Genomic DNA, 16,249 nt, shown 5'->3' on the forward strand with positions numbered 1-16,249 from the left:
TTCGAATGTGCTTTGCACTCAATGCCATTTTGTTATATTCAGCCTTAAATGGTATATATATGAGCAAACTTTGCATATTTTGTCTCTAATGGTTTGGGATCTTTAAAGTATAGTTTATGTTTTAATTTATAATGATTTGGAAAAATTTATGTTTTAATGTATTTTTTAGTACATTAACCATAAACTAAGTCATCAAACAATTCCTATCCGAGTTCAATAAGACTCCAATTACAAAATTCCACTGATTTCAAGTCTAATTACGACTTTCAAACATCCATTGGAAGTCATTTTGATGACTGCTTCGGGCATGTATGGAATGTATATTTTCATTTCTTCTTAAATAGAATGCTACATTTTTTCCTTGGACGAATTTCTAAGCATGTATGCCTATATATAAATATATTGAGGTTGCAGGGATAAGGGGGTTATTTTTCAACTCGAGGGACCTATCAACACATCTTATGCTTTGGGTTGGGACCTAGATCACACAATCAGGCAAAGGCATATGCAATTCTTCGAGGCTTATCTCTAGCTCATCCTTATAATCTAAAAAATCTAATAATTATCAACAACTACAAGATAATCCTTCGCCATCTATTGGTTGGCACTCTTCCAAAAGATCATAAATTGGAAAATAACTTTGAAAAATCAAAGCCCTCCTTCCTCATTTGTTGTTTGGCTCTCTTCCAAAAGATATTAAATTGAAAAGTATCAAAGCCCACCTTCGTCATTTGTTGGTTGGCACTCTTCCAAAAGATGGTAAATTGAAAAATATCAAAGCCCCCCTTCCCAAAATCCAACCTTGTAAGATGTTTCATGTTCTCTAATAAAATATTCATGAAGTAGACAAATTGGCCAATTAAGGGGCTAGTTTGTAAACAAGAATGTTATGGATCAATGGGCAAGAATCAATATGCCATGTCCCTTATTGCTTCCCCTACCCATTAAATGATTATGTTTGTTAGATTTTGTAAAATTCTAGGTGTTTTTTGGAAAGTGTACACCTTTATATATAAAAAGTATCCTTTAATGGTAGTGTGGCTTTTTTGGAGTACTAGTAGCTAGGAATATTTCATTTTTGTTTCAATCCGCCACTTAGTTCCTGCCCTATTTTGATGTAATGTGGCACTCCATATGCATAATTTATTTTCATACAAAATTTGTCTCACAATTATCACATATATATAAACACACACATATATGATATAATGTACTTAAACTTGTGCATAAGAAAATATCTTAAATACTAAATGGCTAGCACTAGTTTAAATTTGGAGATTGTGTTTACACAAACATATGCATGCACCACACAAATGCTCACAAATGCTCAAGATGTGTATGGGTATAATTTTACATAGCGACATACGTATACAGATACATGCACACACACACACACACATGAATATATATAATGCACAGAAATGCTCATACATGTATAGGTATATGTCTACAAACACATATTTATGTTTCTTACTAGTTATAACCACAATATAGAACCAAAACATTAACCTATAGAGTAAAGCAATTTCAACGCCTTAGAATACAATCAAAACACTAACTTCATCTAGTTAAAGAACTTATAACATCTAAGCATAGAACCAAAACAATTACCACGTTCTATAGAAGAAATTATCAATGAGTCATACAAATGATACAAAAATGACCTTACCATTGCAAAGGCTTTCGTATCTTTAATTTAGGGCGCGCCAGAACGAGGGCGACCCTGAACGACGGAAGGGCGCAGTTGAACGAGGGCCACCCTGAACGAACAGCAAGGCGAGGCTGAACGAAGGGTGACCTGGGGTGGGCGACCCTGAACGACAGTCTGAACTAGAAAATTGGCAGACTTGTAAAGGTGAACTTGGGGTTGCCTAGCAAAGGCTGTACATGTATAATTACTTGTAAAAGTGTATTATTATTATTATTTGGGTAGACTCTAACCAAGGAGTTGCCCCTCCCATTAAAGAAGATTGTATCCGCTATGCATATTTATAAATGATGATGATGAATGTATTTTCGTTGTGTTAAAAAGATGAATGCTTAGTAAAAGTTGAAAAATATTGTAAGTGTTGAATGTTAGGCGTAGTCCGTACTCAAGAGTATTGGTGAAAAGAAATTGGGTAGCGGTGTGGCACCTGCCTATGTGTTGTTAAAAAACTACCGCCAGGATAGGGGCGTGAGAGGTTATATCGATTAACCATTATATTCTTCAAACTTCAGTATCTACCATAGTCTATTTTGCTTAGTGTTGAGAAATTAATAGGGCAACAATTAGGGTGATTTCTCTTTTACTTGATAATTGCTTGTGAAGATATGTTGGCTTCTTATTACTTTTATTATGTTCTTTTCATCAAACAATTACCAAAACCATAAACCATGAAGATCACAAAAAGACAATGAACACAAGATATAGGCTCCAAGCCAAGGCAAAACCCCACAAGGGGGAAAACCCAGTCAAATCTTCTCTTCTTATAGAATCAGATCAAAGTGAGAAATCCAAGACCCAAACACCAAGACCAAGACCTCCCACAAGACCCAAGTCAACCCTCCTTCCAAGCTCTTCCAACAAGTCAAAGTCAACTCAAGTCAACAATAGTCAAAGCCTTCCAAACTTGCTCAAACTTCAGATTTTCAGCCCCTGCAACTTCACATGTGTGACAGAAACTAGGGCAGAAAACTTTCGCACGTGTGGCAAATTTGTCTCTTTTGACCCTCGCTCTCTCTCCTCTGAGTTTAGCTCTTCTTCTTGACTTCTTCACTAGTATTCTCTTTGTTCTTGGCACATAAATCGAACTCGCTTGCTTGTTTCCAAATGAGGTCAAAATGTCCTCTATTTATACAAATCCAGGAGGTCGAATGGGTCCCTTCCAGTGTCAACTTGCCCAAGCAGGGCCGGCTTGGTCTTGTGGGGACAAAATTGACATCTTTGACTCAAATAAAATTATTTTCCCAATTTCTTTGAAGAGTCCAATCAGGACTTGACTCAAGTACAATAATTTGACTTATGACAAAATTTCTTTTGACTCAAAGAACCCTAGAAGCAAGAAGAACATGCTTGACCTGAATAATAATTTTACTTGAGCATGAAACCCATGATTGAAAAGGAATAGTTATTTTTCTTCTTTTGCTTTTACAAGAAATATATAATGACACATATACAATGATAATTATGAAGATCAAACCTAGTTACATTTTCCAACACTTAGTACTAATTAGATTCTAGAATGATGAATGATGAATTTAAATTTTATATCAATTTAGGATTTAGGATAATGAATGATGAATTACTTTTTAAATCAGTGTAGATTCTAGAATGATGAATTTACTTTTTAAATCAATGTAGATTCTAGAATGATGAATATGGATCAATGTATTTCATCATTGAATCTCGTAGTGTATGGATGAATGATATATGCATCAATACGAATGAGGAGTATGGATTGGTGCATTTCAATATTTAATTCATATATGTATGGATCAACATATTTATAATTTCATTATTGAATATGAATTTGATATATATATATATATAAAGTTATATACCCTGAAGTCCCCTCGTCCCCCCTTGTGTGTCTCCTCACACTCGCAACCCACCTCCCTGCCCCATCCCAAAGTCATGGTGGAGCATTGGTTAGATGATGGTATTAGGAGGTAAATGCTTCTTGATGTTGTTGGAGTTTTCTAGTGACTAGCAGCGTTGATATGATTTTGTATTGATTGTGGCACTAGGAGGGTTTTTCTACATGGTCCTACTATGTTGAATATTTGGTGGGAACATATTTGATGATTGGATGGGTTAGCATTTTCAATTGTCCCCTTTCTTATGATGTTGATGTGGTTAGGAAATTTGTGTTGTGTTAGTGCATTTTTCCTTGGTGGGATTTCCCTAGGTGATATGACTTGACATTGCAACATTTGCTAGACATCACCTAGATGGAATGTGTTTGACAATGTTATTACCCTTGTTGATGTTGTTTTTCCTAAGATGAAGTTAGAGTTTGGAGGTATTACATACATGTTTAATGATCGAGCATTTTCTAAAGGTTTTATGAGGTTTTATGATTTATCATATTTAAGTCCTTTGTTGGTGTGCCCTAGGCTTAAACCTAGTTTGAACTTCTATTTTGTCATCGTGCTACTATCATCATGGAATAACAGCTAGGAGATATAACTTGTTTCCATGTAAAACCTATAGGAGTGCTCCTCCCCTCATTGGCACACATGTTCATGCTAATTTAATTAGATGGAGTATATTAGGAGGTTGGACTAAGGTTTTATTTAAACATTAATCTTTTGCACACACTTGTTGATATTGATTTAACCATTTAATGATTAATTTAACCCAATTGCCATGGAGGTTAATGATTTGAGCATTGTACTTCACTTGGAAACTATTTACACTTGGTTAGGGTTTTGATGTAGCACTCCCCTCCTGGCTACAATTTTCAAGGCTTACATGATACTAGGAAACAACACAATTTGGCACATGCATTAATGACGTCTCTACTTTTGGCAGTCCTTTCTAGGGTGCACTTCACATGTAGATATTTTCTTATTTGTTGGGTGGCTAAGGTAGTTATATGGCACAATCTTCTAGAGCGCACTCTCCTACATGCTCCCTCATCTTTATTCCATGGTTACTTCAACTAAACCCGTCATCTTTGACTAGATCACAACCTCACCTTTTTGACCTAACACATATATTATTTTATTTAGAGGAGGTTATGGAGGGATTTTCTTGAGAAGCATATGCTATACTTTGTGGGCCATACGTGGCACTTTGCATGCTCTTGCTTGTTCTTCCATCACTAGAGATTATCTCAGAGGACACATTTGTGGAGATGGTCCACCTACTATTGTTGGGGTTGGCCACTTCCTTTCTTGTGGAGCGCACCATCTAGTTAGAACTCTGCACATTCATCCATGGGTTTGGTTACCTTAGAATTCACACGTGAACTAGTTGCACAAATCTTGTGGACCACCTGTTATTTTTGGATTGTTGTTATGAAGCATTCTCCTAAGAGGATTATTTAATTATTTTATCTCTCATGCACCTTCAAGGGCACACTTTATGAGCTTTTCTAGGTGGACCCTTGAGCACGTCCTATTAGTTTGAAGATTAATTTATAGTATCTTGCATGCATCCATCTTGGATAGAAAATACGATGTGGACCTCTTGCGTGTTGACTTGATCACCATACCTATTTTTGGTAGTATGCTCTCTATTAGAGATCTCCATTGCATTACTCTTCATATTTTTGGATAAGGTTAAATTCCCTTATAGAGTCTTCTGTCCACATATTTTGATATGGTCAAAAATGGATTGATAAGGAACTAACTACTCCAATTGTATACTATTTCTTTGACTTGTCATGGAATTAGTTAGTAAATAGTACTTCTTTATTGTGTAAGAGAAGGGAATTGGCATATAAAGAGAAACTTTATCTCTATTGTACTGGTTGTTGAGAGTTTGGGGATTGATGATCTCTTCCCTTTGACTACATTTGTACATCTTAAGTTTGCAGCTTGACGAAAGATTGGAGGTACAATATCTTGTTATTGTGAGGCTATCATGTGTATAATTTACTCTCCAAGTGCTAATTTTTCTTGTAAGAAATTATTGTTATTTAGTTATAAAGACCTAGTAACGAATCATGTATCACTTGTACAAAGTAATGTGAAGAGATAATCCCTCTTGTTGTTGTTGTTGTCATGTTAACCTTACACCTAATAAATCTCACTAGTGCTAGCATGATATAACGTCACCTTTGTATCTATATTTTGAATGGCATCCTTAGCCTTCCAAGGTAATTTTCTGCTATAATTTTCAACAAGTTAAGGCTTGATTTGCAGCATGCAAAGCAGCCCTTCTTGCTTGACATATCCAATGCACTCACCCTCTTTGATCCATGCTCCTTGATTCCATTTTCCAGGCACTTGGTCTTGGGATTTCTACCTTCATCTTTCGTTCTCACAGCATTCATTCTTCAACTTGTACTACTGCCATTCATTCTTCTTAAGCTTAATCTTCAATATATCACCTTGTGCCTCCACTCTATAGCCATAACAATTTAATCCTTGGGGAAGTCCCTCTCATGGTTCGGAGAAGAGCCAATCAGAACTGAGAGGAAGAGCTAAGAGCCAATCAGAACTGAGAGGAAGAGCTATTGTGGTGGCACTGGGTAGCTTTCCTAAGTCAAATTGGCCCAGTGATTCTAGGGGGTTTACATCATATGAGGGTGCTAGATTTTGTTGTAATAGCTTCAATGTAATGTTCCCGAGAAATTAAACGCTCAAAGACGAAATAGCCTATTAATCCTTGTAGGCTATAGTCCTTGATAAAGGGGAAAACATCAAAATACCTAATGTGTGGACAAGTTTTGGGGCAGCTGGGTAAAGAAACCCAACATTGGGGTTTGGAGTAACTTTTACTCAATTAATTAAGGCGAGCATCCCCTCAAGGAAACCTATAAATACCAGTGGGTTGAGTTCATTTAGATCATTATTGGATTGGAAAATTCAACTTTGTTTGTCTTTGAGCCTGAGGCTCTGAGGGTTTTAAGACCCCTTTCTCCTATCAATTTCAGCGGTGAAAGATTCCACCCTGATTGATCAACTCTTTTTATCTTTTCTACCTTGTTCTGGCACAGGATTGTTGAAGAAAGCTCAGGTCAAGGTCATCGTAGTTCTCTTGAGGCAAGTTTCTGAAACAAGAGAAGTGGATCGTCCTAAGGTCAATCGAATCTGTGGAGAAAATTTTGGGAAAACAGCAGACTCTTGAAGCAAAGTCAGGTGGAGAGATCTTCCTGTAAAATATTACAGTCGCCTGATTCACTACTCTGGCAGCAAGGTCCATCTTAGCCACCAATGTCTGTAGCGAAAGTCAGTTCTAAGCACAGCAGGGTTTAACACAGTGTTTAAGCGAGTGAGTTATTCGGCAATCGGGTCCATGAGGAACAACATCAGTGAAAACGGTTTGTTTGCATGAGAATTCCCGAGGCGACTTGTACAGCAAGATATCCACTATGATGGGTGATAATTGCAAGCGGATCGGTGTGGGACGATAGCCAAAACCAATCGATGACTGTGAATTCTATAGAGCAAGGGTTTGACAGCGATTTGGTCAGCAAGACAATTTGTTGGGCCACAAGAATTAAGGGAGACCATTCGCAGCTGCAAGGACTTCGTTATCTCTCCAAATGCTGAAATCATAACCAGCGACGTATCCAAAATATTCCCTGTGCAGCATAGATGCGGGTTGTTGTAATGTGGTATTTTTTCTAAAACAGCGCACGGGTTCAAGACCGAATTGGGCCACAAGGACTACACGAGACTATGCTTAGCTGCGAAGGTCTCAAGTGAGGCCGAATCTTACCATTCAACATCGTAACTGGTGCCAAAGAACGTCATGGTGTCTAGATGTGCAGCGCAGTTTAGTGAAATAACGGGATCCTAGTCAATTAGAACAACGTAGTGATCAAAATCATAGTGGAAGGCAACCGTATCCGTAACTCAGTGAGTTCTGTAGAGCAGCATTGGATTAATGGATCAACCATTAATTGGACCTACAAATTGCTATTGTTATAGAAAAGGATTACTCCTGTTATAGAATCCGGACTGCTGGTGTAATAAACCAGGAGCAGCTGTTAAATGAGATTGTCATGAGTTATTGAAGTTTGGTAAAGATTACTGGATGATTATGTTGTCTGGAATTGCACGAAACACTGTCGAGTCAGTACAATTTATGTCGTGATTTCTTAACCCTAAGCGCAAAAATCCCTTTGGGATTCTCCATTCAATCAATTCCTTTCAGGACATGGCTGAATAGACTTCATGAATAAAGAAAATTCTAGTCATTTACAGAAGTTAATTATTTGTCTGTAATAATTTAATACGGCTTCACAACAACAGAAAGCAGAAAGAAACAACTAAGCCCTGCTAATCCAACAACTTATGTTCGTTCTTCATAAAATAAATAAAATATCTCAATAAATCAAGTGTCTTCAAAAAGAAGTATGCAACTCACATCCTGTTATATTTCCACGTCATTTTTCTTTTTATATAAACATGCTTCAATCATCCCAACTAGTTGGCTAGAAATTCCATACTCCCAAAACTCTATAACTTGAGAGTATACTATATATAATATTACTCCACGAATTGGAAAAAAGTCACTTGTGCATCTATGTATAACTGAGCATACTACATGTAATATTACTACACGAATTGGAAAAAAGTCACTTGTGCATCTATGAATATCTAATAAGCATATATGTAAAAGGAAAAAACAATACAATAAGAAAACGTCATAACAGAAACATTGTCCAAAATATGATACATGCTAAATTTGTAAAGGGCCATTAATTTTTGGTGCCAACTAAACTAGCAAAATTAATCAACCTGTGCCATAAAGTATCATTGAATTTAGTGCCTTTATAAATTAATCATAAATTGACTTTAATTCATGTGAATTACCTCATAAAGTGATTGTAACAGACACGTTAAACCTAAACTGCGAAGGTACGTGACAATTGAAAGTTATGATATTGGAAGGCAAGGTTGTGTCTAAGTTTATCGAAAGAAAATGCTGTATAAGTCTGAAGAACTGTGAAAACACACCTTGAAAGCCGAACAACGGAACATGTAGTTTTGCCCAATTTCTAAGAGTAAACTATTCTATATAAATGTATAATGTATATGTATAGTACATTCTCATATATGCCAATGTGAACAGGGAACTAACCACAAGCCCCTGGCTTGGTAATAAAAGATTGTAATATTTCCTTTCAAATCTTCCTTAGCATGGAACAAAAACATATGGCATGCATAATTACCTTCAGACTCATCCAAGTTAATTTAAAGCATAAACCAAGTTAAAGCTACCCAATGTAACCAAACACCAATTGTAAAAAATAGAAGAAATATGTCAGAAAAGAAAACGGAGAATTCAGTTTTAGTAACTCACATTGCATATTGAACTTGATCAATCAACAACTAAGAATCATTGTTGATCACCCGTCCTAGACTGCTGTTGGATCTGTTGAAGAAGAGCAGCTGCCAATTGTAGTGTTGCTTGTAAACGTTTTTGTGGATCCGGTTCAGACTCCTCTCTACCATCATTTTGTGTTTGGTTATCTGGTACCATCTGGGATTCAGCTGCAGTTACATCATTCACATGTCCCCCACGAGGTAATGCAGCCAGCTGTGATGTGTGCTGCTGTAATTGATGTCCATAACTGAACTGACCAGATGATGACTGCATAGATGCAGTAGCTTGTACTTGCAAGTTGGCCTGAGGGACAGCACTAAAATTTTGCAGTGATTGAGAAATTGGAGGTGATGGTTGTTGCTGGCTTTCTTGAACAGGTTGTAGGACAGGCAACTGTGCAGATTGAGACCGTTGACCTAGAAGGGTAGCAAGCTGTGCTAAATGGTCATGTTGCAATTGTGGGATGCTAACAGATGTAGGAAGGAACGGACGCTGCAATTGTTGATTTTGATCACTCTGACTAATACTAGAATTATTTGGAACTCCCATGAACTGTTGTTCCGAATTTGTTGCTGGGGTGCAGCTTTGTTGCTGTTGCACTGTAAGACTTTGTTGTGTAGATGCAAACTCAGACTGTGATGAAATAAGAACACTGGACGGCTCAGTAACAAAAGTTCCCACTTTTAAATTTGAGGCTAGTGTTCGCTCTGGGTTCAGAGAAGACCAAGATGAGGCAAATACTTGATTTTGGGGTGAAGGGTGATGTGGCCTATTCTCATTCACAACATTTGTATTCATAGTCCCTCCAAAAGAGACTGTTGAGGGAGCACCCCCAGATCCGTGTCCCTGATAAATAACTGGACCAGCTGATGATGATGGAAGTGGCTGCCATGAAGAAAACGATGTATTGGGGGGCTGAAAATGTTCCGTGTACATACTTATATTGCCTTGCCCAGAGTATCGTTGATGAGAAAATGGAGATGGTGGATTTGGATAACTGCTATCATCATGAATTGGGGGGCCACTTGTAATTGAGGCTCTGTGTGAAAATGACTGAGGCTGACCATTCATCAATTCAGATGATGTCTGGGCAGGTGATCCATAGCTTGTATTCAGCTGTTGGAATTTCAGGATGACTCCAGATATGCTCACTTTCCCAGGAACCTTCAGAACTTGTTCAGAGAACTGTGATGGAGGTACCAAGAACAATGTTGTGCCCTCACCTAGTTTTGCAACTGCAGCACGTTGCTTCTCCCCAAGATAGTGCATGAACTCATTGTAAGGAATAATGTCTGGGTCATTTTCTGGAACAAAGAAAACGACCCCAACACTGCCTGCTTGATAAAAATGCTTAGCAAGCATGTCCAAACCAGTTCTAGCTGTGCAATTCAAGAATTCAGGTCTGCAATAATGAAAAACGTTTTGTAAAAACACATATTAGATAGACTTGAACAATGCCAATAAAAGACTATACATTGGATGATTAAATAGAAGGCAATGACTAGATATCTAGAGCAAACAAAATTCCAAATGAAGTACTATGAAAAGAGCATAATAGTTGGATATGTCAAAACCTAAAAACGCAAAAATATATATATAACAGAAATACCATATAATCTAAATTTAAAAACACTATACCAAATTAAACAAACAAACAAACAAAAATCATTGTCACAATTTTATCTCTAGAATTTTCATTTACCAGGCAAAGAATCAAGTTTTCTCCTGGCCTTTGTTCAGAAGAGATGGTCATGCTACCTAATTTGGAAAATGCAGAAACAGTCAATAAGGGTTGAGTAGACTGGACTGGTTTGAAATAATCTACTCCAAGTTGGGATCTTTGGCAAGAGTTATGATCGATAGTACAAAGATTTTATGAAGTGGTAGAAGCATGTTCATAAATTTCGCCATTCGATTTGCAGCTCTCATATCCATAGTAAGCTTCTTTTAAAGAGTTAGCATGGGTCCTTGCCCATTTCTATGATTGTCCTAAACTTTTGTGTTGATCAGCCCTAGGCTCACTGGTTCTACTATTACAGTATCATTGCAAGCATAAAACTCACCCAAGGAAGAGAACAAACTAGATATTGTACACAAATAATATGTCCAGGTGGGCCCCAGTCTTAAGACTTTTCAAATGCAATGGCACCTTATGGCCAACTCGACCAATACACAAAGGAGTAACTCTGAATAAAAAGTTATTTGGCTGATATTCCTAACCACACGTGAGGTCAGTTTTTGCTGCCAAGCAATGCCAATCTTTGAAACATATGAACTTGCAATGCAATATTCAGTGTGCTGGGAAAACACAGCAATACTTTCAGAATGATTGAATAATTGCATCCAGCAAGCCACATGCTCAGAGCTGCATCGGAAATAAGTTAGGATCCTTAGTCAGGCATGCCATGTTCCTTCTGGCTGAATGACCTGATTTGCCAGAAATATATCGACATATATGAACATTGGTGTGGAAAATTCTAATACTGCAGTACAGTTTGAGTGAGATTAAGTGATGGACATTCCTTTTACTTCATGAGAAGGAAACTAGCAAAATAAAAAAGGAACAAATCTATGAATTTTAGTTAGCATCATTTTAAGATGGCTTGCATCACTGTATGATGACCTCCTGTAAGGCCTTTCCATTACAGGCCTCAGAGTTAAACCATTGACAGTCCAATGAAAACATATTCACCTCTTAGGCTAGCCTCTGGCATCTTACTACACTACATGGTGAAGTAAGAAGACTATGTAGTAGTAAGCATTATCAAGATCATACATGAAATAATTATGTACATTAACTTATTAACATGAACTGACTACAGAATGTGCAGACACCAACATGGTTGCTGACACCACACAACAATTCTTTTGAATTGGACTGAAAAATGATAAAAATGGTTCTTGATTAACAGACATGAACCTTTAGATCAAACAATCCAGGAATACACAAATTTGACACAGATAACATGAGATATCAGTAACATACTTCCTTCAGTGACTATTATTTTTGCTTTAACTGTATTTGGCTCTTCCAATATATATCTTATAGAAACAGAGAAAAAACACAGATGTTTATTTAACGATCCAGGATATAGCCATGCACTTTAAATGCTATTTTCCAGGGTTTCTATACAACACAATATAAAGTGCAATAAAATCTAGTCCAGAAACTTACAGAGTAACGTCAAGAACTTTGCCCACAGGAAAGCAACGAGCACGACAAACTGGGGTTCCTCCTTTGGCAATTGTACCTTGCCACTTCCACTCCTCATTCAATGGCCCATGATGTATATCCGACATGTGTCCATCCCACTTAGCAGAGTCTAATGGAGGAGGAATACCAGCTGCTACCACTGACTCAAAATTATTTGGTGCATTCCAAGGCGCATCTATCTGGTGAGATGGTCTGGTTGAGTGTCGCGCATTATCAGCTATAATATTAGCACTGCAATGACTAGCCCCAACATCACCATCATTACCTATAGGAAATTGAGAAAACTTATAGCCTTCAGGCCCTGGATTCATGGCACCAGATCTTGGGGGATAAAAACGCTGCAGATCTCTGCCTTGCTCAAGAAAGGGCACCTCAGATGCATCTCTTCCTGGAGCTGTTCCAAACCTTGGCCGTTTAACTTCCCGGCTTGTCATATTATCATCAGTCGATGAGTCCCAGATATCCTCAAAATAAGAGCCACCACCACGGGATTTATCTGGAGTATTAGTATGCCAAAATGGACTCCTTTCCATACCAGGGCTATTCACAGAAAGTTCACTTACTTCCTTAGTAGCTCCCAAATCAGAACCTAGTCTTGTTGCTCTTATGTCATCATATCCGCCACCAATTGTCTTCATAGAATTAGCACGCCCCAGAAGGTTGATGCTTGAACCAGAGTGCATTCTCTCAGGATTTGAATTAAAACTGGGACTTGGCATGCCTAACGCTCCATGGCTAATACCATGATTCCTTTCCTGTCTGAGATTCTCTACAACTTTTGAACCAATTCCAGAGTTGATAGCAACTTTATGAGAGAAAGGCAAGGTGCCATTTACTGAATTCCTACCATGCTCAACAGGACCAAATTCACTCTTTGAGAAACAAATATACACCCGAGGATTGCTGAATAATTTCCCTTGAAGAGCTTCTTTAGCCCTACAAGCTGCCACCACACTACGGAACTGGACAAAGGCATAGGTACGACCAGGAAATGTTGTTATATTATCAATCTCACCAAAAGGAGAAAATTCCTTTCTCAAACTCATTTCATCCACCTTCATGTAACCTGGAAAGCGTATCCACAAAACTTCACTTGGCTCTCCGTCCTTATCCCCTTTATGTTTATCAGAAGATGGATCAGAATTGGGTCCTGGGACTCTTGAATCTCTGAGACCTGAGAAGCCAACAACTTCACCAAGACGCCTATCATCTCGCAGTCTCGGATGTTCTTCTGCATGATGACTTGATGAAAGATGGCTATCCTGTTCACAGAAAAGATTTGTCAAGTAAAGAAAAGATGTGTATAGTATCCAAGTCTTGTTGAATAGGTATGGGAATGTGCATCCCAGCGAAAATTCACAAGCTAACCATATAAATGCACAACAAAACAACTGCACATAATAAATTAAAATATCAAATGAAAAGCCAGAGTATCTGAAACATATAGCAATATCTTGAGCACAGAAGACACACTCCAGGGTCCAGACTCACATTCACATAAAAGTTCAAAACCCACTTTCAGGAAGCTCAACACAAAATTCCTAAAGGGTATTACTTTTGAATGGAATAATGACAACTATATATTCAATTATGGTAATGCTAGAGTTACAAATTAGCAACAAGAATTAATAAAAAAAATTATCTCCCCAGTATATCGTGTAGATCGGATTTAGTATCTAGACCAATATTGCACCAAGTTTCCAAGATAGAAGTACACAGGAACAGGGAGACCCAACATGTGGAAACGTTGGCGCGCGCGCACACACATATCTATATATAATCCAATAATCAAATACAGAGATCCATACATAATAAATGATTCAATGAAATAGAAATTGTAAAATATTGTAAACATTGATTTAAATTCATCATTCATCATTCATCACGCTAGAATCTACATTTATTTAAATTCACCATTCATTATTCTAGAATAAGCACCTGCAAAATAGTAGACACTAAGGTCTAAAGATTGGAATAGTAAATTGAAATTACTCAAACTCAAAAATAGTAAAAAGTGATGAATCAAAGACTCAGTCTTAGGTCATCGGTATCTAGAGTCAAGACTCAAAATTAAAAATTAAAAATGGACAATGAACCAATGTTATCAGAACCGGACCAGTCATCAAACCGGTCAATCCCAAAACTGGGAACCAGGAAAAAACTGGACCTAAAAATTGGCAACGAACAAAAAAACATATATATATATATATATATATATATATATATATATATTTCAAATGTTAAAAAAATACATAATTCCAAGCAGGTGGGGCGAAAATACCGCTTTATTGAGCGGGTATTCTCCACACGATTTGTCCACCCGATATCCATGCTCACCGTTGGATCCTTTGCGTGTGGATCGATGGTTGTGGTGAGTCGTGCAGGTTGATTGATCGGCATTCGGTGGTGTCCGTCAGATTTGACGAAGGAAATCTACACTGGAGGATGAGCCTAATAAAGGCAAGTTTTGATAATCGCGCCAAAGTTGTGGAAAAGCAAAAATTGAGTGCGGGTTTTTGGTTAAGTCCGCTTTTTCAAAGTTAAGTGCGCGTTTGGTCTCTTCACGAGGCTTAAGGTGTTCAAGTCACATTTTGTATTTTTTTGAAGTTTAAAAGAAACAGGGTTGTTAAAGTAGTTGTGGGGACTGCACTCCCTGTTGCGCTCTACTTTGATCCAGCCCTCCTCTGATTGTACAAGGAACTAGCTTCCTTTCCCCTTTTTTTGCAATATATAAAAAGTAACCGACTGTGTTAAGAATATATATATATATATATATATATATATACATAATATTCATGTGTATCCATGTAACCAAAATATCACCGAGTGCAATCCATCATTGTACTAAAAATGCATCAACCAAAGAGCCTCTAGATGACCTCTATAGTTCAAAAACATCCTGCTACAACAAATACCTACATATCATCAAAATCATTGCCTATACTGGGATCCTCATCATCACTATCACCCTCCAAGCATTAAAAGAAAATAGAAAAAGCTTAACATGTCAAATCAAGATTTCAATTTAGTGATGGGTCAATTTTTTACTAGGGTCATGACTCATGACAAAGGAGTTAAAAAATCAATGCACCAACTTCAAGGTGCATAGTAACATTAACCAAATGTTCCTAGCTAGTATTTTTGGATAACAATTATATCCCTGCATTATAAGTTAATTGGTTAAATTCCCCTAAGCTTATGTTGATTGCAGATTAAGGCATCCAATAGGCATCGAGCAAAGTCAATCTATAACTTTGCTCCATGCCCACTAGATGCACGAAATCTACAATGGACATGAGGATGGTTCTGTGTCAAACTTGTAGCTCTATAGACATGTATGTGTGGATGCTTATATGCACACATGTAACACCCCTGGTATACTCCTTTAATTTTGAAATATATATGTACTTTGATCATAAATAAAATTATGATTTTATTTTGATGGCCTGATGAGTGGGGCATGGATCCACAATCTGAGGGGGAAAGGGGAGAAGAACTCGAGTGATGTTAGTTGGCACCACTGCTTAAACAAATGCGCAGATGGAAATAAAGATCTTCAATAAAGTGCCTATATTCTCCATGTTCCTAAAAACAAAAGAATGTTCCATGAGGAACATGAACAGCCACACAAAAAGAAGAAATAAGAACTCGGACAGCAAAAGCACGGTTCGATGGAAGAAGTTCAAGGGAGAATAGAATTTGATTTTTATGGCAAGCAAAAAGCTGATGTGATAGCGTGGAAGAATATGTTGGAGGAAAGGACCCAAACTTGAGTGCATGTTGAGCACTAGTATAGCCTGTTGAGGCAGAGGGAATGGGTTTCCCTATCTTAATGTTGTGAAGTTGTGGACTGTGTGTTTCAGTGGAGAGCTCAAAGGAGTTGGGTGATGAGTGCTTGCCAAATAAGCTGATAAACCACTCTCAGGTGCCTGACGTAGGGCTGATAAACCACTAGGCAAGGTAGCATTCACTGGGATGCTTGTTGGAAGGGCTGATAAACTATGGTTGCTTGCCAAGAGGGTTGATAAACCACCCAATGTTAGCCA

At 37.6% G+C, this 16,249-nt stretch overlaps 1 protein-coding gene across 1 annotated transcript in view; it reads right to left on the reverse strand.

The window, feature by feature from the left end:
* LOC149170464 (RNA recognition motif (RRM)-containing protein) overlaps nt 1–16,249 on the reverse strand; it is an 85,590-nt gene that overhangs the window by 20,082 nt on the left and 49,259 nt on the right. The window contains exons 3-4 of the mRNA XM_089429022.1: nt 12,165–13,465; nt 8,966–10,391 (exon numbers count right to left, since the gene is read on the reverse strand). Coding sequence (XP_089285148.1) covers nt 9,002–10,391; nt 12,165–13,465 — 2,691 coding nt within the window. The 3' untranslated portion in view covers nt 8,966–9,001. The remainder of the gene's footprint in view (nt 1–8,965; nt 10,392–12,164; nt 13,466–16,249) is intronic.

Source organism: Pinus tabuliformis, chromosome 4_2 (genome assembly GCF_031772625.1).
Source record: "Pinus tabuliformis cultivar Carrire ecotype Pingquan chromosome 4_2, CPIR1, whole genome shotgun sequence".
Taxonomy (NCBI): domain Eukaryota; kingdom Viridiplantae; phylum Streptophyta; class Pinopsida; order Pinales; family Pinaceae; genus Pinus; species Pinus tabuliformis.